The following is a 25,219-nucleotide window of genomic DNA, read 5'->3' as shown; positions in this document are numbered from 1 at the left end:
GCGCCGGCCGCAGCGGCCATTGGAGGGTGAACCAGCGGCAAAAAGGAAGACCTTTCTCTCTGTCTCTCTATCCACTCTGCCTGTAAAAAAAAAAAAAAAAAAAAAAAAAAAAGGAAAAAGAAAAGAAAAGCTTGTGTTTTGCCCAGCGCCTCCTAACTACTAAGTGGCAGAGTCAGAATTTGAATCCAGAGCTGTCTGGCTTCAAATATGGGTTCATTTCACCTCCCTGTGGCCTGGATGTCCTAGTGGTTGCTGAAGAGCTAGAAGCTGGTGCGGGGGCCCCATTCTGTCCCCCCAGGTCCCCGGTCTCTTTCTGCTCCCGACGGCCTGCCAGTCTCCTCTCCAGGGCATCCTCCCTTTCTGGCTCCCCTGGGAGCCCCAGATGACTGGCATGTTCGGATAATGTTATTCTTGCTTTTGTCTTTTTTACTCATTATGTGGGAGCAACGAAAAAAAAAAAAAAAAAAAGGGAAAATGCTGGTAAAACAGTTGACACCACGATGGAAACTTGGAAAGTATAATTTTAACTCAGGATTTCAATGGCTGTGACAATGGGCTCTGCTGACCATGTTTAGTTTGCAGAATGAAGCCTCTTTGGAGGGGAGACCTGGAGACCTGGGTTCCCCTCCCCCGTGCCACTACGGCATGGACATTACTGTGGCGCTGACATACTTTCTGTCACTCAAGTCCAATACTTGCTCTCCTCTGGGAAGACATATTACAGATGACTTCAAGCTGGGTCTAGGGAAAAATCCTCATGACAGGGCGACTCCCTCTTCCCTGGAGATCCTTTAACTCGGATTCGCCTATCTTGTTTCCTGGAGTTGCAGCAGTAGTGTCAGGGCAGAACAGCAAGTGCAGTTGTTCCTCCCAGAAGGTTCTCCCCTCCCCTCTGCCCTGGCTTCCCAATGTTAGGGCAGCCTCGTTGCTGGGACACACTTGCGATTTGCCCCACTCCAAGGGGAAGCTGACGTGATGGTTTTTGGGAGATCTAAGGGAGAGGATCAAGGAGCTCGAAGGGAACCACATCAGGATTTGTAAAGCTCCTCATTTGTGTGGTTCATGAGGCTCTGATCCCCTTTCCAAAAATCGCTTTTCTGAACCTTACTACGGTTAGAAAACCTGACCTTCAGAAACGTGAGAAGCAGCAAACAAGATGCCTTGGATGGGCCCTGCCATGGACAAGGAGGCAAGGCGGGCCAGCAGCTCCAAGGTGGTCAGGGAGGGTGGCGGTGCACGGAGGGAGCTGCTTTTCCAAATTGGACTGATGCTGGCGAGGTCTGAGCAAGGACAGGACGAGGCGACCGGAAACCCTGGTTTGGCTCAAAGGGGAACCTGGACCCTTCGGCTTCCCCCTTCATCCTACCCTCCTCGCATCAGTTTCACTCTTAGTTCAGTTCTGTGGGGTCAGCTGTCCTTAGTTCCTCTGAGCTAGCCTGCCCAGGCACATGACCAAAGTGTCACCCCTCCCCCCCCAAAGTTGTTATCTTTCAATCAATGTTGGGAAGGGCGTGGGAGAAGTGCAGAAACACCTCCAGTAAGAAAAACCAGGCCGGCGCCGCGGCTCAACAGGCTAATCCTCTGCCTTGCGGCGCCGGCACACCGGGTTCTAGTCCCAGTCGGGGCACTGATCCTGTCCCGGTTGCCCCTCTTCCAGGCCAGCTCTCTGCTGTGGCCAGGGAGTGCAGTGGAGGATGGCTCAAGTGCTTGGGCCCTGCACCCCATGGGAGACCAGGAGAAGCATCTGGCTCCTGCCATTGGATCAGCGCAGTGCGCCAGCCGCAGCGCGCTACCGCGGCAGCCATTGGAGGGTGAACCAACGGCAAAAGGAAGACCTTTCTCTCTGTCTCTCTCTCACTGTCCACTCTGCCTGTTAAAAAAAAAAAAAAAAAAAAGAAAGAAAAACCAGGCGGCTCGATGGCGTTTAGACGGCTATGAGAAGCCAGCATCTGGGTGGGGAGATTTTTCATTCATGTATCTTCCTCAGGGCTGGGATAAATGTCACTTCTCCTGTGTGCACAGATGGGTGGCACTAGCCTCCACGTCCCTAGACCTGGAGTTAGGCAGCTGAAATTTCACCCTCAGGTTGCAATCCTGGAATGGGACATGGAAGAGAACCTCCGACCGTCCCCCTCTGACCTGGGAAGTTGTGTGTGTCCCTGGGAGCACCAGGATGACCCCCGCCCCCCGCCCAGGCCTGGCTCTGTGACCCCTTCTGTCTGCAGGCGATAGCGCCTTTCCCGAACACTGCTCTCGGCGCGGGGGCTTCTCCTCCAGTCTCAGAGGGTGGTGAGGAAAGTGGGCTAGGGGGAAAAGACGGGCTGTGGGGGGCGGGGGGTGGGGTCAGGCATCAGCAAGAGCAGTTGAGTTTGATTGTGTTTTTCTCTTTTTTTGATTGAGGTAAATAAAAAAGCTTTATCCTGAAACACGTGGCGATAAGAGTCTGTCCGCCTGCCAGAGTTCTAGATCCATCTCCCGTCTTCACATCAGGCTCTTGCGGTACTGGCTGTGCTGGGCAGTCTGTCTGAGGTGGGCGTCGGGGGGCTGCAGGTCCATCTGTCTGTACAGGTCCCTCAGCTCCCTGACTTCCTGCAGCACCCTCTTGGCCTGGCTCCAGTTCGATGAGGCCTCTCCCAGCAGCCGCTCCGTCTCCAGCAGCAGCTGCTCTGACTCAGAATCAGGCGGAGACCGAGGGGGGTCCTTGGCCTTTCGCTTCCCATCTCCCAGTCCCTGAACCTCTGCCAACAGCTCCTGAGTCTTCTCCAGTTTCCTTGCTACCAGGTCCTGAATCCGGGACAGCTGCCCCGGGAGGGGTGGGACGGAGGCGGAGGGTCCCGAAGCCCGCAGCGGGAGGGCACGGGCTGGGGCAGCGTCCCGCTGAGACAAGATCTCCTCCAGGGAGGCACAGCGGCCCTTCTCTGTGGGGGTCAACTTCTTGGGTGCCTGGGGGGTGTAGGTGGCCCCCTTGTCTCGCTTCTCCCAAGGTCGGGGGAGGCTGCCTGCCCGGTCCGAGTCTGCTCTCCTCCGACTGCTGGCCAGCTGTGCCACAGACTTGTCCAGGTCAACCCGAAAGCTCTCGGCACAAGAGGTTGACTCCTCGGGGGAAGGGTCTTCCTCCTGGATCAGGTCCAAGGTCAGCATGCCATCCGAGGTAGAGGTCGAGGCCTGGGGAGGAAGAGAACGGGAGTGAGGGGTTTACATGGTCACCGGCCAGGAACCCACCCCGGGAGCGGCTGCCTTGAAGTCACGGCCTCCTCGACAGGAGAAGCCCTCACTTGAGTCCTTCGACTTTGTTTCCTATGACTCCTTGGACTAACAGTGATTTCTACAGGTTTTCTGAGGGCGTCTCGCACAGGCTGCCGACGCACTACCTGTCCCCTTCCACCGGCGTCCTCTGAGCCGCCTCTGCTCTTAGGAACTCAGAACTTCTTGTCTTACAGTAAAACTTGGACTCTGTTACCGTAACAGTCGAACCAAAACATGGTGCTAAGTGTATGTAATACCTCAAATGCCGTTACGTAAACCTGTTGTTTTAACACTCCGTGAGCAAACCTTCGGGGCCGGTGTGATCACGGCCCCGTTTGGGTGTGCAGACACGCAGCTTCAGGCACAGCAACCTGCCAACGTGCCCACTCAGGCCCTAACCCTGAGGCCTCTGCTCTCTCTGCTGGGTCTGACTGCCTCTCTCTCTGGAGACGTGGAGCTCCCATGAACGAGAGAAATCAGCACTCTATGTGTCACGGGGTTTCCCGTGGCCCTTCCTCCTCGGAGTGCCCGTGGTAGCGCTGCTGTCCGTCAGCACAGCTGGCTACCATGTAGCAGCTTCCACTGTTTTCTATGGAATTTCATTCTTCCACTTTGCACTTTTCTGGGAGCTTATCTTTTTTTCCCCAAAAGACGATAAAATGACTGAGAGCGGGGACTTTTGCATCATAGTAGGTGCTTAATAAACCATCTGATTTAGAAGAGGCAGGCAGGAGTGGAAGATGTCTCCAACCTGTGATGCTGGTGTCAAGAAGACTCTCACAAACGCCTCTGGTGCTCACGGCTCTCTCTGGGGTGAACGGACACAGAACTGGCCCCCTCTGAAAATGTTTAGGTTTCTTAGTCTTACGTACCACAGCCATTAGGTGCCCCCGTGTCGGGGGGCGGCGAGAGTGTTGGATTTTTGCCCTGTCTCGGGTGGGGTGGGCGAGATAGCTGTCCTCCTCCACGGTGACCTGAAGAGAGGCGCTGTGAGTGACAGGCGCTCAGCCCCCCCAGGCAGCCCCCGAGGCCCAGACACACCCGGACTGAGAAGCAAACCCACCCCGTTAACCGCTTCTGAGCAAATCCACAGGCAAAGGGATTTACTGGAAGGAAGAGGCTCCTTAAGCTGACCCAAGGCTGCCTCATGCCTCCTGAAGCAGGGGGAGAGGAGTGCAGGAGTCAGAGAGAGGCTGGAAGGCAATCCGGGGCTTCAGAAAGGAGAACTGGCTGGGAGCAGTGCCTGGGGCCCACACAGCTCGCTCCCCTCCGGGACGTCCCAGCCCCCCCCCCCCCCCGCCCCCCCGGTCTCTGCCCACAGGAGCTCCCTGACCTCATCCAGGATGCGGTTCTTAGCCCGGGTGATGGCGGAGTTGAGGGCATGGATCCACGACTCCTTCTCTTCCGGACTCACTGCCAGGAAGATCAGGTTGGGTGCCTGTGGGGAACAGATCCTTGTTGCAGCTGGAGTTCTGGAGTTGGTGTCTCGTGGTGACAGTGAAGAAGCAGGAGATGATCAGGTTATTCTCTTAAATCCAGCTCCTGGAAGGAGCAACGATTCTGCTCCCAGGGCATCCACACTCAAGGAAACCCAGCCTCCATGGCTGTAAATTGCCACAGCTTGGAAGCTGTTTCACAATGAGTGAGGAAGAACTAGGAAGGGTGCTGGCACTGCAGATAACCAGAGGAGGTTCAGTCAAGGACAGTAAATCTCTAAAGGTCTGAAGAAATCAACCTGACAGGAACGGCTTCCCCGGGTTCTCTTAGCAGGAATCAAAGGAAAACTTCATCTACAGGGGCCAATGAGTTTCTCCAGAGATGTGAGAGAGGAAGAGGGGGGAAGGGAGAGAGGGAGGGAGAGAGATGAATGAATGAATCTTCATGACGGAACAGATTAAAGGATGGCCTGCCTGGAGGGAAGGAAATGGCCACAACAGTCGCAGGTTCAAGTACAAGCCAGAAGCAGAGCGAGTCAGAGCCCCTGGGCCGAGGTCACGGCAGAGAGCAGCTGCTGGAGGGTCTCCCTTTGCCCCCTGCCACCTGCCCCAGCCCCCTCAGTGTTCCGGCAGCCGAGGTGGCAGGAGGAACTGACCGTGTTACCAGGCTGTTTGGAGTGGGCCAGAGTAAACTTGCTATGGTTTTTCTTGCTCCTGCTCTTGGATTTCCGGAGCTCTTCACACTTCTCATAGTCACTCAGGTCAAACACCTCTTGAATGTTTTTCTCATCTTTTACCTAGGGGAAGGTGGGGAGTGAGATGAGGAGGATAAAATTAGTTGGCCCCTCCAGCCCACGGCTACGTTCGATGAGTCTTGGGAACCAGAGAATGCTGAGGCTGGGGGGGATGACAGCCCAGGAAAACTGTCCTCCTCCACAGGGGACAGGGCGGGGGCAGCCTCCACGTCCTGATTCCTCGGGTAGATTCTGTCTAAACCTCCTATCCCACTTCCCCTTCCCCAAGCTACCATATCCAGAGCCCTGGCAGGCCCCTCTTCAACCAGAATCCCCATTCTCTTCCAGAACAACACTGCTTCTGTGTCCTTGAGGCTCATGTCCTTAAAGGGACATCAAGAACAGGCTGATCCGATCATGCTGAGATAAACAAGACCTGGATGTCCCTGACGGTCCAGAGGCAGGAGATAAAAGCAGGCCTCGTGTCAGGGAACGTCAGGCCTTGTGTCTGGCCTTCCCACTCAGATGCTTATGCTTTCTTGTGGAAAAATAAATTTATTTTCCTTTTATTTGAAAGGCAGAGGGAAGGAGTGGGGGTAGGAGAGGGAATGAGAGAAAATGAGAGACCTTCTATCTCTGGTTCACTCCCCAGATGGCCACAGCAGTCAGGGCTGGGTCAGGATAGAGCTGGGAGCCCCTGGAACTTTACGTCTCCCATGGAGGGTGGCAGGGACCCGCCATCCTTGAGCCAGCACCTGCGGCCTCCTAGCAGGTGCATTAGCAGAAAGCTGGACTTGGAAGCAGAGCCAGGCCTGCAACTCAGGTGCTCTGACATGGGGTGTGGGTGTCCCGAACGGCGTCTTTAACCACGGGTTCAGTGCCTACTCCACACCATGGGCTTTCTTGCCCTTGCCAGCTCCCTCCTTTAATATACACTGTTATACAGAGACTCCTCCACCTTGCTTCAGGAGTGCCATCAACACAGGAATAGCAGCCTCTGGTATCTGGTCCTGGGTTTCTGTGGTCAAGCTGCAAAATACAACCATAGTTCCCACCCCCTCCTCACTCAGTCCAGGAACTGTGACGATTCGGCCTTACTCCCTAATCCCCGAAAAGCCATTTGCCTAACCACCTCTCTCCAGCCAACGATGCACCCAGACTCCCTCCGGAAGACTACATTTCAGGCTGCAGTCTTGTTCCAGTTTGAGTGGTCAAGTCCCTGTATTTCCAGGAAGCTCTTCCAAGTACCTAAACTCAGCCCTTCCTGCCACAGGGCCTATCTGGCACGCAGGCCACTTCACCTAACAGTTGGTGCTTACACTTGCGGTATGTCTAATCTGAGCCCACAATTCTATCTACATCCTCCAACACCAATCAGTTTTTTCTGAGTGTCATGAAACAAATTCCATTAACATTTCTTCAAAGGTCTATTTTAAGCCTCTAAGAATTTTTTTCTCCTTTCCCCTAAGGTGGGATTCCCTGTAGCCCTGGTACTCTGAAGCAATGGTTTATGGGTTTGTTTTGCTTGCAAGGACTTAAGTTACAGAGAGCAGACTTAGTTACTAGCCCAGACAGAGTGGCCTGTTCCCTTTTCTACTTGAGCCTGGGGTTGAGAATACCCCAGCAATGAGATCTTCCCGTTCTCCTGGGAGGAGATATGAAAGCTACCAGCACTTGTCTTGTTAAAGTGAAACCATCATGTAAAAGCAGCCTCATGTCTGAGAAGACATTTATCCTCCTTGAATGGAATCATTTCATAAAACAGCCTTCACTTTCCAAGCTCTAAAGTAAGAATCATATGCATGGGGGCTGGCGCTGAGGCGTAGTGGGTAAAGCCACCACCTGAGACACCAGCATCACATGTGGGTGCCAGTTTGACTCCTGGATGCTTCACATCTGATCCACCTCCCTGCTAGTGGCCTGGTGATGTGGTGAAAGATGGCCCAAGTGCTTGGGCCCCTGAACCCATGTGGGAGACCCGAAGAAGCTCCTGGTTCCTAGCTTTGGACTGGCCTAGCTCCAGCCATTGTGACCATTTGGGGAGTGAACCAGCAGATGGAAGCTCTCTCTCTTTGTCTCTCAATTCCTCTCTTTCTCTGCAACTCTGCCTTTCAAATAAATGTATTTTTAAAAAATATTTGTTTGAGGCTGGCACTGTGGCTCACTAGGCTAATCCTCCGCCTGTGGCACTGGCACCCCGGGGTTCTAGCCCCGGTTGGGGCGCCGGATTCTGTCCCGGTTGCTCCTCTTCCAGTCCAGCTTTCTGCTGTGGCCCGGGAGTGCAGTGGAGGATGGCCTAGGTCCTTGGGCCCTGCACCCATGTGAGAGACCAGGAGGAAGCACCTGGCTCCTGGTTTTGGCAACACGCCGGCCGTAGTGGCCACTTGGAGGTGAGCCAACAGAAAAGGAAGACCTTTCTCTCTGTCTCTCTCTAACTCTGCCTGTCAAAAAAAAAAAAAAAAAAAATTGTTTGAAAGGCAAAGATATAGAGAGTAGAGAGAGATCTTCCATTTACTGGTTCACTCCCTAAATGGCCGCAATGGCCCAGGGCCGGGCCGCGCTGAGTCAGGGGCCAGGAACCTTTCAGTTCTCCCACATGGGTGCAGGGGCTCAGAGACTTGGGCCATTTTCTGTTGCTTTCCCAGGTGCATTAGCAGGGAAGCTGGATCAAAAGTGGAGCAGCCAGGACTCAAATCGGTGCCCATATAGGATACCAACACTGCAGGTGAGACTTAACTTTCTATGCTACAGTGCTGGCCCTTCAAATAAACAAAAAATTTTTTTGGACAGGTAGAGTGATAGACAGTGAGAGAGAGAGAGAGAGAGAGAAAGGTCTTCCTTCCATTGGTTAACCCCCCCAAATGGCTGCTACGGCCGGCACTGTGCCGATCCAAAGCCAGGAGTCAGGTGCTTCTCCCTGGTCTCCCACACGGGTGCAGGGGCCCAAGCATTTGGACCATCCTCCACTGCTTCCCGAGCCACAGCAGAGAGCTGGACTGGAAGAGGAGCAACTGGGACTAGAATCGGCGCCCATATGGGATGCCGGCGCTGCAGGCGGAAGATTAACCAAGTGAGCCACGGCGCCGGCCCCTCAAATAAACAAATTTTAAAAATAAAATAAAATAAAAAGAACCATGTGTATGGAGGTGACCTCATCTATTCCACTGGTTCTTATCAACTCTGAAATGGAGAAGTATTTCTTCCTTCCACCCACCAGCCCATTTATAGTCTTGTATCTGCCCATCCTTTTGAACTGCTGCTAAGCCTATGCGTTGATGACAGATGATCACGTAACCCCGTTCAAGTGAATGACTACTCACACATCTACCTCTGTTTCAGTAAGGCTTGGCTCCTCCAGGCTCTCCCCTTTTTGGGGCTCCCTAGCTTTAGGCCGAGAAAAGACCAGAGGCCTTGAAGGATTATGGGTAGGAGGACAAGGTGCTGGCAAGGGACATCCAGGAACAATTCCCAGAAATGTGGGTCCAGGATGCAGGATGATGCATCAGCCTTTCTTTCCACCTCCTTCCCCAGAGCTGAGACTATCAGCAGAGGCCAGAAAACTTGGAGAGGAAAGTGCTGGGTGTGGGTCTAGCCAGGGGAAGAGAGTAACTTGTTCTGTTTTCATAGGGAAAGGGAAGGGAAGGGAAGGGAAGGGAGTATTCTGGCTTGGACACAGGCTGATAAGCAGCTCTGGGGAGCAGCAGACACTGAGACAGGAGGCAGATCAAGCACATTCCAGTGCCCAGGGAAGACGGACAATCCCGGGAGCCTTGTTCTCCACTGTATGCTGTCCCCTGTCCCTCATCTAATTCCCAAAGTCTCACTTATAATTACCTATCTTCCAAAGTAACCCTTCCTTTCCCGACTCTTTGTCCTTGGTGCACAAAAGGGAATGCTTCTCATTTGCTAAAGAGTTTCCCTGAACCCAGTTTTCTCTGCCCTGAGGTCTCCCTGAGGTTCAGCCCTGTTCCTGTGCATCAACCCTGATCACAAAGGTCTCTCTCAGAAAAGTGCTCTTGGACTGAGAACAAAGAAAATGATTGGTAACAAGTGTAGAAGAAATTCTACAGTGGAAACAGTTACGGGAGACCTCACCTCTACTTGGGGAAGTAGCAACAGAGACCGGTGCAAATTCTGGGCGGGTTAGAAGTTGTCTTGCGTTAACACGTTAGTTCCAAACATTACGCTATACTCGTTTCTTCTTTAAACCTTGAATACATTGGCTATGGAGCTTTGGACAGTGGGCAGACTAAAGGCTAGACTCCTTGGTCACTATCACCTTTAAACCCAGGACCACTGCCACCTGGAAGCTGGCTCCAGAGCACAGTCACATCCACACTCCTGTTCCCTCTTTTCCTAGACCAGTCCCCCAGCAGGGGCAACCGGCCCGGGACAGTCAGATGCTCCTGACTCATAGGACATCAGACGCTCGACACTGAGGCCATTCCATCTTCTCCCCTGTCTCTGGACCCCTTTTTCCACAAACAAGGACCAACCATGCTTTTTTGCTCCCAGACTCTGCTCTCTGGGAAATATAAACAAGAAAAAAAAAAAAAAGTCTTGTTGCTTCTGTCCTTTCACTGTTCTCATGTTTCCCCTTTGACGTGTAGGAAGTTCTCCTTGATTGCTCACTTGAGTTTCCTGCCATTATGAAGTTCAGGGAAGACAGGAGATACACTCTGACACTTGCCTTTTGTTTTGTTTTGTTTTTAAACTGGAAAGCTAGAAGATTGTGGCGAACACTTTGTGTAGGATTTGTGATTGGATACAGGAGAATAAAATATAAAAATGAATCTCCTGTGACAGTGGCCTTGCACCTCACTCCTAGGACTCTGCATCACCGAGTTCCTAGCCTGGTGTACACAGCGAGCCACACCTACCCTCCAGAGGGACCCCTGTGCCCCGGCAGTGCTCACTTCTTCCCTAGTTGCTTACATGCTGTTCTCAGATGCGTACTTTCTCTTGGACTGCGTGTGTGTCTGGTTCAATACCATAAAAGGATTTATTTACCTAAATATAACCTACTGAATAAGAATCGCTACTACAGAAAGCAGAAGAGGTTAGAACTCAGGGAGGACTTCCGCATTACCCTGGGCAAGGGAACACAGCATGAGGGCAGGAGGGGCCACAGGACAGCCTCGCAGGTTCCACTGACAGTCACAGAGGCAGGGGCTGGAATGAATTCTAGCCCATAGAGGGACAATTCCAATTTCTCAGTGTTACCCCACGTTATCTATCCCAAGACTTAGGGACAAAAAAGGAAGAAATCGAAGTTCATGGGTCTTGGTTCAGGTTCTAACCCAACGTAGAGTGTGGTTTTCATGCTTAACTAAGAGCCAAAGCTATCCAGAGACATATGGGGTTCATGATTCAACTTTTCTCCCTCCTGATACAAACTGGGGGATGGGAGGCAGGAAGAGGAACCATGTAGTCCTTTTTTTTTTTTTTTTTTTCTTCTCTTTGAAAGTAAAGGAGTGGACAATAATATCTACCACTCAGAAACACTCTCCTGGGTCCAGTGCTGTGGCACAGTGGGTAAAGCTGCCGCCTGCAGTGCCAGCATCCCATACGGGCACTGGGTTCCAGTCCCGGCAGCTCCTCTTCTGATCCAGCTCTCTGCTATGGCCTGGGAAAGCAGCAGAAGATAGGCCAAGTCCTTGGGCCCTTGTACCCACGTGCGAAACTCAGAAGAGGCTCCTGGCTCCTGGCTTTGGATCAGCCCAGCTCTGGCCACTGCGGCCATTTGGCGAGTGAACCAGCAGATGGAAGGCCTCTCTCTCTGCATCTAACTCTGCCTTTCAGATAAATAAATGTCTTAAAAACAAAAACAAAAACAAAAACTCTCCTGAGTTCGAGGGAGACTAACCCTGGGTTGTTCAAAGGGACTTCAAAAAGTTTGTGGAAAAAAGAATGCAAAGATAAACATTTCTGAACTTCACGCAGGGTTTTTTTTGGTAATATGTGTCTTCCACGAACTTTCTGAAGACCGCTCATAGGTGTGGCTTCTATGCTGCAAGGTGGTTGTGCTTCTAACAGGACCTGTACGGCTGGTCTACAAGACAGGACAGGGGAGACCACGAATAGCAGACGGTAAGCTGGACAGAGGTTTCAGCAGCAGTAGCAGAGAAAAAAAAAAACAAAACCAATCCTGTGTTCAAGAGGTCGGGCCAGGGTAGGAGGCAGCAGGGGCCACTAAGCACTCCTGGGCCAGGCGGGCAGGGCTCAGCACTGTGGCCACGAAGGTAAGGTATTTGCAAAGAAGCAACACGAAGACGCAAACTCAACTTCTAATTGTCACTCGGGTCTTCTCGCTAACGGATGACCGTTCTCTGCAGACAAGACAGGGCAGAGAGCACTGAACTTGCTTTTGCGGGGCGAGGTCAAGGGGCGAGCAGAGTTGGTGAGACGAAGTGGCCGCAAGGGGAGGAAACGGGGGCCCGGTGCGCCCACAGCACCTACCTCCTTCTCAGAGATGTAGAGCTGGTCCCCCTTCAACACCACGTAGCGGTTCTTCCAAATCTCCCTGAAAATCCCTTTCCCGCAGAATTTCCGGACCCAGCCGACCTTCTCCGGCGCTGCAGACGGATGGTTTCCATCCTGCGGCCCCTGGCCCGGGGGGCGAGAGGAGAAGCAGACGGTGAGGCGGTTACAGCTGTTTCCTTCCCCTCAGCCCGGGGCGCACCACTGCTCGGTGCCCCTGTCGTCGCCGAAGGCTGGAGGCGGGGAAGCCAAGGTCGGCGCCCCACTCGGCGCCGCTCTCGCCCGCCGCGGCCCTCCCGCTCCCCCAGGAACCGGCGAAGCCGCGCGGGGAAGGGGCTGGGCCGCGCGGCCGGGGGGCTCCGGCGCGCCCCGGCCCCCTCCCCTCCCCCGCCGGCCGGCACTAACGGCATCTCTCTCGTGTTCCTTCTCCCTGTGTCCTCGCCGCCGCACGGCGCGAAGCAAACGGGGCCGGCCGCCCCGGGGAGGCGGGGGTGCGGGTCGGCCAGAAACTAAGCCAAGTTGAAAGCCCCCCGACGCGAGTAAACAAACAAAAGCCCCCCGGTGCCTGGTCGCGGAGCCCGGCGCTGCCAGGCCGGCTGGACCCCCGTGGCTCAGGATCGGGGCTGGGGCGCGGCCGGGGCTGGGGGGTCCCGCGCAGGCCGCCGCGGTCACGGGCAGCCCCGACGGGGCCGGGGTCGCGGGCGCACGAAGTGAGCGACGGTCTGAGGGCCGGCGGCGCCGCACTCACCCTCTTGGCGGAATTGTTCTTCTTCATCATTCCGGGCGGGCGCGGGGCCGAGGGGCGGCCCGCGTCGGGGGGCCGAGGCCGCCTCGGGGGGCTCCTTCCCAGCGGGCGGGTGTCGGCGATGCCCCGCCGCCGCCGCCGCCGCTCCTCCCTGGCTCCCTCCCTCCCGCTCCCGGACTCTCCCCTTCTTTGTAGCTCCGGTTACACTAAAGGCCGGCCTCCCTCGCACTCGCACTCGCACACACACGCACGCCCGCTCCCCGCCCCTCGGCGCCCTCCATCCCGGCGCCCACGCGGCCCGGGCCCCCGAGCGCGCCCCCGCCACCCGCTCGCCCGGCCCGGCGCGGCCGCTCCCCCGGCCCGGCGCGCTGTGGGCGGCCCAGCCCGCGCCCCGCAGCTCCATCCGCGGGCCGCTGACGTTGCGAGTTCAGAATAAAGGGCGAATCGCGGAGCCGCAGCGAGTGCGCTCCCCCGCCCCCCGCCTTTGTTTCCGACTCGGCGAGGCTGAGGCAGACCCGAGCCCCGCCGGAGCGCGGCTGCCGGGGCGCGCGGAGAGCTGGCGGCGCGGGCCCGCGCGGCTGCCGGGGAGATGCGCCGCGCCGCGGAGCCGGAGATAACCCCGAGGGAGGTCCCCTCGCGCCCCAGAGCTGGGCGAGGGCGCGGGCCCCTGGCCGGCGTCGGGATTTCACGCCGCCTGCGTGGCGGAGAGTGGCTGGGCAGGTCAAACGTGGGGGAAAAGTTTCCTGCCTCGGCGGGGGTCGGCGGGGGTCGGCGTGCGGGGGCTAGGGGGCAGCGAAGTTCCCAGGCAGACGCATTTCTTGCAGTTTCCAAGCCTCGGAGGCCTTAGGTGAGCCTCGAGGGGGAACCCTAAGTGGGTATTGTGCTCCCCACGGCACAGGGAGAAAGTGAGAGGCACAGGTCGGTCGAGGGATTTGCAAGTGCAGGCTGGAGTAGAACTCTGTCGCCGAAGCCCAGAGCCATCACCCCAATGGCTTGACATGTTAGCTCTGGGTGAGGGTGAAACTCCAAGACTGGCCAGTCTATCGCTCTGGGGACCAGTGGAGAAAGAGGTCAGTGCCCGGCGGATGCCTTGCCTGGGGGCTCCTCTGCTGATCCACCCCAGAGCCTGCAGGACACAGCTTGGCTGCTTGAGGCTCTCAGGTTCGTATCTGATGGGAAGAGGGGAGCCCAGAGACTCCAGTTTGGCCACCATGTGTCATCGTCACTCTGTGGCCTTTGGTCAAGTCCCTGAATTTGTTTAGGTGTCCATTCCTCCACATGCTAAATGGTGAGAGATGAGCTGCCGTTTCCACCAACAACCCCTTGTTGTATTCCCTTAGGGGAATAGCTGAGGTGACCTGTGTAAGTATTCTCAAGATAAAATATTAGTCCTCCAGGGCTAATTGTAAAATAAGCAGATGAACACATTGCCTGGCATATGGTAGGCACACAATAACCGCAAATGAATAAAAATCGCTGGAACAGAGGAGCAGGCAAAAGGGAAAAAAAAAAAATCCTTTTTCTAGAGCTGTCTCAAGATAGAAGGAAGTGTTGGCTGATTTGTGGTTGGAGGGGTGGAGGATATTTTGGCTTTTTGCAGCATTCTGTCAAATGAGGGAGGGCTCCTCTGCTCCCAGCTGGGTGTTTCCGCCTATTCCAGTGATAATCCTTTCAACCTCTCTCCCTTGCCTGTACTGATTAATTCTTCTCTTTTACACACAGAACTTCATCCTTTCAAAAATGGTCTTCGGGGCCGGTGTGTGTGTGTGTGTGTGTGTGTGTGTCTTCAGAACGTTCCTGGGAAATGGGAATCATGGAAGACTGCGTGGAATTCAAAACCTTTTGCACTGAAATATACTTCTAGGTCCATTTGCCCATGACCTTTTTTTTTTTTTTTAAGATTTATTTATTTATTCAAAAGTCAGAGTTACATAGAGAGAGGAGAGGCAGGGAGAAAGAGGTCTTCCATCTGTTGGTTCACTCTCCAACTAGCCGCAACAGCCAGAGCTGCGCCGATCTGAAGCCAGGAGCCAGGAGCTTCTTCTGGGTCTCCCACGTGGGTGCAGGGGCCCAAGGACTTGGACCATCTTCTGCTGCTTTCCCAGGCCACAGCAGAGAGCTGGATTGGAAGTGGAGCAGCCGGGTCTTGAACCGGCGCCTACATGGGATGCCGGTGCTTCAGGCCACGGGCGTTAACCCCCTGCGCCACAGTGCCAGCCCCTACCCATGAATTAAAAAAAAAAAAAAAATCTCACCTATCATTTCTTTAAATCTCTAGTGGCACCTTGGGGCGTATGCACAATAAATACTCCTATTCCTCTTGGACAGTGAGGGAACAAGGCAATTCTGTAACTTGCCCAAGTTTTATGCAAGTTTCTAGAATCCACACAACACAAATCCCATTCCCCAAGCCATGACTTTCCATTCCCCACCGTCTCTATTACTTATTCCCCTGTGTTAAAAATGATAAAAGAAGGGGCTGGCATTGTGGCGTAGCAGGTAAAGCTGCTGCCTGTGATGCCAGCATCTAATATGGGTGCCGATTCATGTCCCAGCTGCTCCACTTCCAATCCAGCTCCCTGCTAATGGCCTGGGAAAAGCAGCTGAAAATGGCCCAAGTTTTTGGGCCCCAACACCCATGTGGCAGACAGAGATAAAGCTATTGGCTCCTGGCTTCCTGTGGCGATCTCCCTCTGGATGGATGATCTCCCTCTCTCAGTAACTCTGACTTGCAAAATAGATGCATAATTTTTTTTTTTGAAAAAGTGATGAAAGAAGAATGAAAAAGAAAAAGAAAAAAATCACCCCAGGATATGTTCATTTGTGAAGAAGCAAAATGTCCCAGTGCCCTGGTGTGGAAGCTAGCCCATGGGATCCCTGTGAAGGCTTGCTGGCCAGGCTGTGGGAGTGATTCAGATTTATAGTTTAAATGGATTCTGCTTTGGGTGGGGGTGGGGGAACTTCATGACTTGCTGCAACTCCCTTCTTCCCCAGTAACTTTCATTTAATCAACACTACGCGAGTGTCTCCTAGTGCATGTTAGAGCTTTGTGGAACATCAGGCAGAGGGACTGATAGAAAATAAAAAACCTCCAAAGTAATTTTCAGATTCCACAGCAGATGCATGTGGGCTGCAGAACCTTGCTTGCCTGTCTGCTCCTTAAGATGTTACATAAATTTCGGGCATTTCTCTCATTCCTACCTTCCCTCACCTTGTCTCACTTTGTCCTGCCACTCATCCCTCTTGCCATATGCCACACTCGTCCCCTGGCCTGTTCTCCCAGCTGATGTCGCTCTTGCCAGATGAACCTCAATGCACTTGAACTGGGATCTGTGTGGGACTGTTTTCCAAAGACCAATGCCGAAGTGAGAAATCTGAATAAGAACTTCTGGGTTCCTTTACACATTTTAATAGGACTGTCTCCTTAGCGCCACGCTACCACGTACACACATCATAAAAATAACTCCCAACAGTTTCTCTCTTTGGTGGAGATAAGATACTGGGAGGACTCATGATGGGTTACCTCCTAACATGGATAGCACACCACTGCCAGCAGCTTTATTCTTCAACTGAATAATTTATAAGTGACTCCACTTAAGGGAAAAGGAAGGGAGCTATCAGAGATAACAACCTGTGAATTGCTGCCTACAAGTTTACTGGGCAGATCCAAACAGTCATTTAAAAACAAATATCCTTGGCTTTTGTGGAGTAAATGGGATTGAGTGGTTTTGACTGGGGCATTCCCAGCTATGGGGGAGAGAATTATTACAAGCACATCAAACTTTAATTAAAATACTGTTCTTAGAGGGGCAAATAAAGGGACAGTAATAATGAGATCAGCTTTGTAAATCTTGCATAGAAATATTCTTAATAAAAGACATACCAACTTGTGGCATCACACACCTTGAGGGTGGAATTCATTCAGAGCCTTCTTGATATTATTTGTAGAGAATACAATGGAAGTAGAATGATTTAAGAAAAATCTGTTTTTATTCTCTTTATCCCAAAGAGCTACTTCACCAACAGGAAGGGAAACACAGGTAATTCTCCTTGGGGGCAGGATGTTTCTATTTATTTGAAAGGACTATATAAACTGGAAAATGCTTCCTCAAGTGCAGCTTATTTGAAAAACAACGAAAAGTGAAGAATCAAGAAAATCTACCTAGGGGCTGGTGTTGTGGTGCAGCGTGTTAAGCCACCGCCTGCAACACAGGCATCTAGCAGCTGGGACTAGAACCAGCGCCCATTTGGGATTAACCTATTGTGCCACAGCATCAGCTCCTGCTCCAATTCTGATCCAGCTCCTTTCTAGTGTGCCTGGGAGAGCAGTGGAGGATGGCCCAAGTCCTTGAGCCCTGCCACCCATGTGGGAGACACACAGAATCCTGGCTTTGGCCTGGTCTAGCTCCATCCTTTGAGGCCGTTTTGGAAGTGAACCCTCTCGCTCCCTCTCTCTAACTTTGTTTTTTATTTTTTAAAGATTTTTTTTTTTTTTAAATTTATTTGAATGAGTTACAGAGAGAGGTAGAGACAGAGAGAGGTCTTCCATCCGCTGATTTACTTCCCAATTGACCGCAATGGCCGGAGCTGCGCCGACCTGAAGCCAGGAGCCAGGAGCCAGGAGCTTCTTCCGGGTCTCCCACATGGGTGCAGAGCCCCAAGGACTTGGGCCATCTTCTACTGCTTTCCCAGGCCACAGCAGAGAGCTGGATCGGAAGTGGAGTAGCCGGGACTAGAAGTGGCACCCATATGGGATGCCGGTGCTTCAAGCAAGGGTTTTTTTTTTTTTTTTTTTTTTTTTTTTTTTTTAAATTTTTGACAGGCAGAGTGGACAGAGAGAGAGACACACACAGAGAGAAAGGTCTTCCTTTACCGTTGGTTCACCCTCCAATGGCCGCTGCGGCTGGCGCACCGCGCTGATCCAAAGCCAGGAGCCAGGTGCTTCTCCTGGTCTCCCATGGGGTGCAGGGCCCAAGCACTTGGGCCATCCTCCTCTGCACTCCCGGGCCACAGCAGAGAGCTGGCCTGGAATGGGGCAACTGGGACAGAACCCCGGCGCCCCGACCGGGACTAGAACCCGATGTGCCAGCGCCGCAAGGCGGAGGATTGGCCTATTGAGCCGCGGTGCCGGCCCAGGCAAGGGCTTTAACCTGCTGCACCACAGCGCCAGCCGCTAACTCTGCCTTTTAAATAAAGGAATAAGTAAATAAATAAATATATATTTAAAAAGGCTCGTATACTTCAGAAAAAAGGAAAATCTACACAGGGCCTGGCATTGTGGTGCAACAGGTAAAGCCACCACCTTCGACACTGGCTTCCCATATAAGCACCAGTTAGTACCAGATGTTCCACTTCTGATCCAGCTCCCTGCTTATGAGGCTGGGAAAGCAGTGGAAGATGGCTCAAGTGCTTGGGCCCCTGCACCCAGGTGGGAGACCTGGATCGAGCTCCTGGCTTCTGGCTTCAGCCTGGCCCAGCCAAGGTCATTATGGGAGTTTATTATGGGAGTCATTATAGGTCATTTAGGGAGTGAACCAGAAGACAGAATATTGTCTCTTTTGCTCTCTCTCTGCCTTTCAAATAAATAAAATTTTAAAAAGGAAAAAAATCTGCCCCAAATTCTCACAAAAGTGAAAAAAAAAAAAATACACGACCTTAGATCTTAGCTGTAATACAGGCCTTAGGGTATCAGGTGTGCATGTAAAGAAACAACAGCTGAGAACTGGGAGAAACAGAGCAAGAGGAGGTGACCAGAGTGATCTTTCAGCCTCCCCCGTATTTCTTTAACTGCTGATTGGGCAGTGGGAGGGTTGACAGGAGTCCAATCATTTTGCATAGTGATTCTGTGTTGTGCCCCCAACTTGGAGACAGGGGTCAATCTTACTACAATTATTAGTCAGACTTCACCGAGTGGTTACTATGCACCAGACAATGTACAAGTATGCATGATTTCAACTTTTTTTGCACCAAAATAAACATCTTTTAATTTCATTTTCCAGGAATTTTTGGAAGTATCCTTATATTATTACTCTAATTTTATAGATGAGGAACCTGAGCTACATCTGAGTAATATCCCAAAGTCACATAAAATATGACATATATCTGACCCTGGGCTGTCTACAGTAGACATATTAGAAACATTGAAACACACAAAACACATATACCTACAGAGAACCAGGGTGGAGGTGGTATTTTTTATGAAGATTTATTTATTTATTTGAGAATTACAGAGAAAGAGAGCAAGCGAGCGAGATCTTCCATCCGCTGATTCATTCTTCAAATGGCTGCAACGGCTAGGGCTGGGCCAGGTGAAGCCAGGAGCCAGGAGCTCCATCCAGGTCTCCCACATGGGCGGCAGGGGTTCAAGCAGTTGGGCCACCTTTCCTGCTTTCCCAGGCACATTAGCAGGGAGCTGAACAGGAAGTGGAGCAGCCAGGGCGCGCATATAGATGCTGGTGCTGCTGGCTGCAGTCTAACCCACTGTACCATAGTGCTGGCCCTGGCTGTGAGGACTGGACAGCATCACTCTGCTGTTTTCAAGGAGGTGACACTGATACCAGGATTTATTATTTGTCTCCACATACTTTAAATCTCCTTCCAGCGGAGGCAACGCCTTGGTTATGTTTATTGAAAAGCCAGCTCCTGCCCCACCTCATGCATTCCCATGAATTAGGCTCGAAGACATAAAACTGAATCACTCATATCTTCTCACAAAATGGATTTTTATTGTCGTCATACATGGTTTCTCAGTGCCACAGAAAATTGCAACGTAGGAACAATTTTTGGATGGCTCTCTAAAGAGACGTGGTGAGTTTTCAGAAATGAGCTGTGCAGGAATGTGGCCAAGGGACAGTAGGAAGGGTCAAGGGAAGAGGGAGGGAACCGAGGAGTGCAGCATCTGCACACAAGTACTTGTAAATCCCTCCAGGCTCTGCTTCCCCTTTTTTCAAGTAAGATCCCAACAAAGTTCATAAGAAATGGAAATGATTGTGCTATCAAATACACAAATAATACATTTCTTTATTTGAAAAAGAAACCATGGGAAAAGTGGGTTGGGTTGGGCTCAGGCTTATTCTCAGCTCATCACTGAGGGTCTCTGCCTCCGTGCCAACAGTGGGGGAGCCTCGGGCTGCCTGGAGAGGCGTCAGAACAAGCAAGAAGCCCGCAGCCCCTGCAGTACCTCTGCTCAGTGGGGAAAGCCCACGGCGGGGCAGGCGGGCAGCTGGGCCGCTCGCCCCACCTCTGCATCGCCGGTTCATCTTCTGCTGGCTGACCTCGACGTGACTTGAGAGCTCTCCTTGCTTCGGCTGTGCAGTCCAGAAGCCAGGACTTCCTCTAGGAAACTGATAAGCAGATTTGAGGTTACTTAAAACAAAAGTATTGCCAAGAATAGATTATCTTGCTCATGACATCTACCGAGATGGAAAGATAGCACAAACAACGCGCGGGAAGGACAGGTCTGCTGTGTGAGTGTGGGGCCGCCCCACCCAGAGTGGGAGGGGAGCCCCTCATGCTCTTCGCTGAGGCCCACACTTCGTGCTTTAGGGTTAAACTGGTGAAACCTGTTAGCACAGATATTCCACGTGTGAAATTCCTGGTTAGGAACTCAGAATTTCAAAGGCCATTCTGTTGTCTCAGGAGCATGTTACCTAAATCCTCCTATGTTCCTAAAACTGGTTCAGAACTTGCATTGTTCCTCGAGTGTCTTCTCTACAAAGTGGCACCAGGGTTACTTTTTTTTTTTTTAGATTTATTTATTTGAAAGGCAGACTTATAATGGGAGAGAGAGAGAGAGAGATCGATCGATCTATCGATCGATCTATCTATCTATCTACTGGTTCACTCCTCAAATGGCCACAACAGCTAGGGCTGTCAGACTGAAGCCAGGAGCTCCTTCCGGGACTTGGGCCATCTTCTGCTGCTTCCTCAGGCACATTAGCAGGGAGCTGAGTCAGAAGTGGAGCAGCTGGGATTCAAGTTAGTGCTCATATGGGATGCTGGCACTGCAGGCAGTGGCTTAACCCGTTGTGCCACAACACTGGCCCCCAGAGTTACTTTTCTAACACAGATTATATCTGACTGTATGCTCTCCTCCTTTCTGCTTTAAAATCTTTCTTTTACTTGCACAAAAATGTAATGTACGTATTAAAGCTCAAGGCCCTTCATAATGGTTAATAACTAATACATTGTATTTATTTTCTTCTAAGAACTGTTTTAAAGTGTGTGTGTGTGTGTACCTGCACCTGTGCACAATCCTATGAAATTTAGAGATTAAGATGGGGCTGACATTGTGGCACAGCAGGTTGTAGTGCAGTGGATTAAGCCACAGCCTGTGTCAACAGCTTGCTTGGACCCCTGCCACCCATGTGAGAGACTTGGGTGGAGTTTCAGGCTCCTGGCTTTGGCCTGGCCCAGCTGCAAATGTTGCAGTCATTTGAGGAGTGAACCAGCAGATGGAAGATTCTCTCTCTCTCTCTCTCTCTCTCTGTAACTCTGCCTTTCAAATAAATAAATCTTTAAAAAAAGAAAATAGAGAGATTGAGAATGAAAGCTATGGAGAGGTTAGACAGTTTGTGGCTGGAGTCAGCCCAGGCTCCGGAGTCCGCATCCCTGGGCTTCCTGTGTGCGCTGCTGCTCCCTTGTCCTGTCCCATCGCTCGCTGTGCAGCTGTGCCACCCGTGGTGACTGTTCTGAGTACGTCATGAGCTTCCACATCTTCACGCTTTCGCTCTTACTATCTCCTAAGTCTAAAAGGGAAGGCCATGCCTTCTTTGATAAACTCCTGTTTCTCCTCTAAGGCTCGGGATTAAGTCACATTTTTGGCAGAGCCTTCCCAGACCCCTCCATGCTGAACTAACCATTCCTGTCACTACTAGCACATTGATTCGGTGCTGTTTTAGCACTATACTATTGTTATACTAGGTACTGTATATATTACTGTTGCCAAAACAGACTGAGAGCTCCTTTGGTGGGAGGAACTGAGCTTGGATCTCCAGGGCTTGGAGGTACCCAATAAAGGCGTGCTGAGTAAATGAGTTAACTAAATGACTACACAATGGCGAGGGAACTTTCTCTACAATGTAGGGGTTACTGGGGTCATATTCACTAGTATGCTAAGGATTCTCTCTCAGAAGGAAACAGATCCATGGTAGACAGAGTTGGAGGAATGACAGCTATCTATTGCTTTGCAGTTTTAGACCTGCTAGATTTCAGGCTAAGAGAATGATGTAGTAGAGAGAGAGGAGTAAAACCTAAGTTCATTTAATCCCTTATGAAATACAAGCACTTCTCTCTGGCCTGTTTTTTTTTTTTTTTTTTTTTGGCTATTTGTACCAGAGACATATGGAGGCCATAAAACAAATGTTAGGAGACTGGGGTAGCATTGCTTTTTAAAAGATAATACAGAGGCCGGCGCCGTGGCTTAACAGGCTAATCCTCCACCTTGTGGCGCCAGCACACCAGGTTCTAGTCCCGGTCGGGGTGCCGGATTCTATCCCAGTTGCCCCTCTTCCAGGCCAGCTCTCTGCTATGGCCTGGGAAGGCAGTGGAGGATGGCCCAAGTCCTTGGGCCCTGCACCTGCATGGGAGACCAGGAGAAGCACCTGGCTCCTGGCTTCGGATCAGCATGATGAGCCGGCCACAGCGGCCATTGGAGGGTGAACCAGCGGCAAAAAGGAAGAGCTTTCTCTCTGTCTCTCTCTCTCACTATCCACTCTGCCTGTCAAAAAAAAAAAAAATAAAATAAACAAAACAAAACAAAAACCAAAAAACTAAGTTCATATAATTCCTTATGAAATACAAGCACTTCTGTCTAGCCTGTTTTTTTTTGGCCATTTGTACCAGGGACATATGGAGACCAGAAAACAAATGTTAGGAGACTGGGGTAGCATTGCTTTTTAAAAGATAATACAGAGGCCGGCGCCGTGGCTCAACAGGCTAATCCTCCGCCTAGTGGTGCCGGCACACCAGGTTCTAGTCCCGGTCGGGGCGCTGGATTCTGTCCTGGTTGCCCCTCTTCCAGGTCAGCTCTCTGCTATGGCCCGGGACTGCAGAGGAGGATGGCCCAAGTGCTTGGGCCCTGCACCCGCATGGGAGACCAGGAGAAGCACCTGGCTCCTGGCTTCGGAGCAGCGAGATGCGCCGGCCGCAGCGGCCATTGGGGGGTGAACCAACGGCAAAAGGAAGACCTTTCTCTCTGTCTCTCTCTCTCTCACTGTCCACTCTGCCTGTCAAAAAAAAAAAAAAAATATAATACAGAAAGTGATCAGTAACTTCTAGTAAGAATGGGACAAATGTGCTGGAAAACCCTATAGAAATTCATCAGATCTGTGCTTCATTTCCAAGGCTGCTACAAAGGAAAAAAAAAAAAAAAAGAACTTCCCTAAAATTCTACTTAAAGTTCCTCCTCCTGTTTATCAACAGGACCCCCACACTCCTGACTGAAAAGAGAAAACACTATTTATATTTGCCAGGCCTAATTTTGTTTCCTAAGGCCATGGTGACTTTAAAAAAGTATCTATTTGAGGACTTTGATGAGTCACTGCACAGAATGCTTAAAAATTATGGGCAATGAGCATATTGGTAGCTGTACCCCAAATTTAGACTAAAAAAGGATTTTCCTTTTCTAGATTTGTTTTCAATCAACCTCACTTAAAAAACAGACTCAAAAAACCCCTCTGTGGTACTATAATCCAATTTTACTCAGTTCAGTTCAATTGAACAAATGTTTACTGAGCATCCACTATGAACTAGGCACTGAACTAGCTGTTCAAATGAACACCTGTTATGATTCCTACCTCAAGGGCTCTCAGAGACAGATACACAGTCTCAGTATGAAATGTGGTATGAAACTGAGCATCAGGACCTAACAGAGTAGATGAACACTGTGGCTTTTCTCAGGTTGTACTGTCATCAGGGGTGCTTTCCCGATTCTGTGTATAGAAGGAAGGTGGGCGGGAAAAAGCAGAACCCCAACCCTGATTTTAGAACATCAGCTTCAAAAAGTCTTGAGTCATACATTGAAAAGCAAGTTTATTCACTTTGTTATTTCCATTTTAAGGGGGGAGGGGGGAGAGAGAGAGAGAGAGAAAGGCAGGCCAGGGAGTATGCAGGAGCTTCTATATGCTATCTCACTTCTCCGATGCCCCCAACAGCTAGGGCTGGGCCAGGCAAAGCCAGTAGCCTGGAATTGCATCCAGGTCTCCCACTTGACCCATCATCTGCCAGGATGCACATTAGCTGGAAGCTGGATGGGAAGTGGAGGAGCCAGGTCTCAAACCAGGTATTTCAATATGGGATGCAGGTGTCCTAAGTGGTGACTTCACCACTGTGCCAAATGCATGTCCCTAGTTTCTTCACTTTTAAGCCTTGCTAAGGGATTAGAGACCAATTTACAGGATGAAAAATTTTAATTGAAGTAATTCGGCTAAACAATCATGTCTAAATAAAGCTATATATCATAACAAAACTCTCTCCCTCTGTTTGTGTGTGTGTGTGTGTGTGTATGAGGACTCTTCAAAAGTTCATGAAACTGTGTATTATACAAAAGCTGGGGCAGGTGTTATGGTGCAGCAGGTTAAGCTGTTAAACAGTGCCTGTTTGAGCCCCAATTTCTTGGCTTCTCATGCAGTTTCCTGCAAATGCACCTGGGAGGCAGCAGATGACCGGTCCTTGCAACCTATGTGGGAGACCCAGATTGAATTTTGAGCTTCTGGCTTTGACATGCCCAGCCCTGGCTGTTGCAGGCATTTGGGGAATGAGTCAGTAGCCGGAAGTTGTCTGTCTCTCTGCCTTCAAAAAAATGCAAAAAAAAAAAAAAACAAAAAAAAAAACAAAACACCAAAACCAAAACAAAACCAAACCAACCAAATAAACATCCCAAAGAAAAATGCGTGGATTTCAACATTTTTGGGCCCAAAGTTATCATTTAATTCAATTTTCATAAACTTTTTGAAGTACTATTGTATGTATATTTAAATTAAAGATACTTCATTCTCCTTTTTCACTATATTCCACAGATAGAAATTACATGTGAGTTTTTATATCTAAGACACCAGGGAATTTAAAATATGAAGCCACATAGCGGCCGGCGCCATGGCCCAATAGGCTAATTCTCTGCCTGCAGTGCCGGCACACCAGGTTCTAGTCCCGGTTGGGGCGCCGGATTCTGTCCCGGTTGCCCCTCTTCCAGGCCAGCTCTCTGCTGTGGCCAGGGAGTGCAGTGGAGGATGGCCCAAGTCCTTGGGCCCTGCACTCACATGGGAGACCAGGAGAAGCACCTGGCTCCTGGCTTTGGATCAGCACTGTGCGCCAGCCGCGGTGGCCATTGGAGGGTGAACCAACGGTACAAGGAAGACCTTTCTCTCTGTCTCTCTCACTGTCCACTCTGCCTGTCAAAAAAAAAAAAAAAAAAAAAAAGAAGTCACATAGTATGAAAAATAAATGGAACATGTGGGGAGCAGGAAAACAGGAAAAGACTTTCAGGAAAATAACGAGGATAAGCCCCAGATATTTGCTTTAATGGAGCAGTAACCTGTTAATTGCAGCACAAAACGTAGCTGGAATTGCCAGAGGATGGG

General features: G+C 51.2%; 2 protein-coding genes across 2 annotated transcripts in view; both read right to left on the bottom strand.

Moving 5' to 3' along the window:
- Positions 1-2,368: 2,368 nt before the first annotated feature.
- Positions 2,369-12,808, bottom strand: PLEKHO1 (pleckstrin homology domain containing O1). Its single transcript, XM_062193531.1, has 6 exons — positions 12,645-12,808; positions 11,876-12,022; positions 5,339-5,479; positions 4,580-4,684; positions 4,119-4,220; positions 2,369-3,165 (listed from the first exon to the last, which is right to left on the bottom strand). Exons 1-6 carry the CDS (start codon positions 12,672-12,674, stop codon positions 2,482-2,484), a joined length of 1,209 nt encoding a protein of 402 aa, XP_062049515.1. The 5' UTR covers positions 12,675-12,808; the 3' UTR covers positions 2,369-2,481.
- A 7,002-nt stretch (positions 12,809-19,810) lies between these two features.
- Positions 19,811-25,219, bottom strand: part of VPS45 (vacuolar protein sorting 45 homolog) — a 77,582-nt gene continuing 72,173 nt past the window's right edge. Inside the window, exon 15 of the mRNA XM_062192169.1 lies at positions 19,811-19,984. Coding sequence (XP_062048153.1) covers positions 19,897-19,984 — 88 coding nt within the window. The 3' untranslated portion in view covers positions 19,811-19,896. The remainder of the gene's footprint in view (positions 19,985-25,219) is intronic.

The sequence above is a fragment of the Lepus europaeus genome, chromosome 5 (genome assembly GCF_033115175.1).
Source record: "Lepus europaeus isolate LE1 chromosome 5, mLepTim1.pri, whole genome shotgun sequence".
In the NCBI taxonomy this organism is placed as follows: Eukaryota; Metazoa; Chordata; class Mammalia; order Lagomorpha; family Leporidae; genus Lepus; species Lepus europaeus.
Note: the sequence above shows the minus strand (reverse complement) of the source record. Positions and strands in the feature narration are given on the sequence as shown.

Bases quoted from the DNA above. Each gene is read 5' to 3' on its own strand.
- PLEKHO1 (XM_062193531.1), bottom strand. From the start codon at position 12,674: ATGATGAAGAAGAACAATTCCGCCAAGAGG. The intron at 5,480-11,875 runs GTAGGTGCTGTG...ACCTTCCCCTAG, and splicing joins TCTACATCTCTGAGAAGGAG to GTAAAAGATGAGAAAAACAT. The intron at 3,166-4,118 runs GTACGTAAGACT...CTTCCTCCCCAG, and splicing joins GGGGGCACCTAATGGCTGTG to GCCTCGACCTCTACCTCGGA.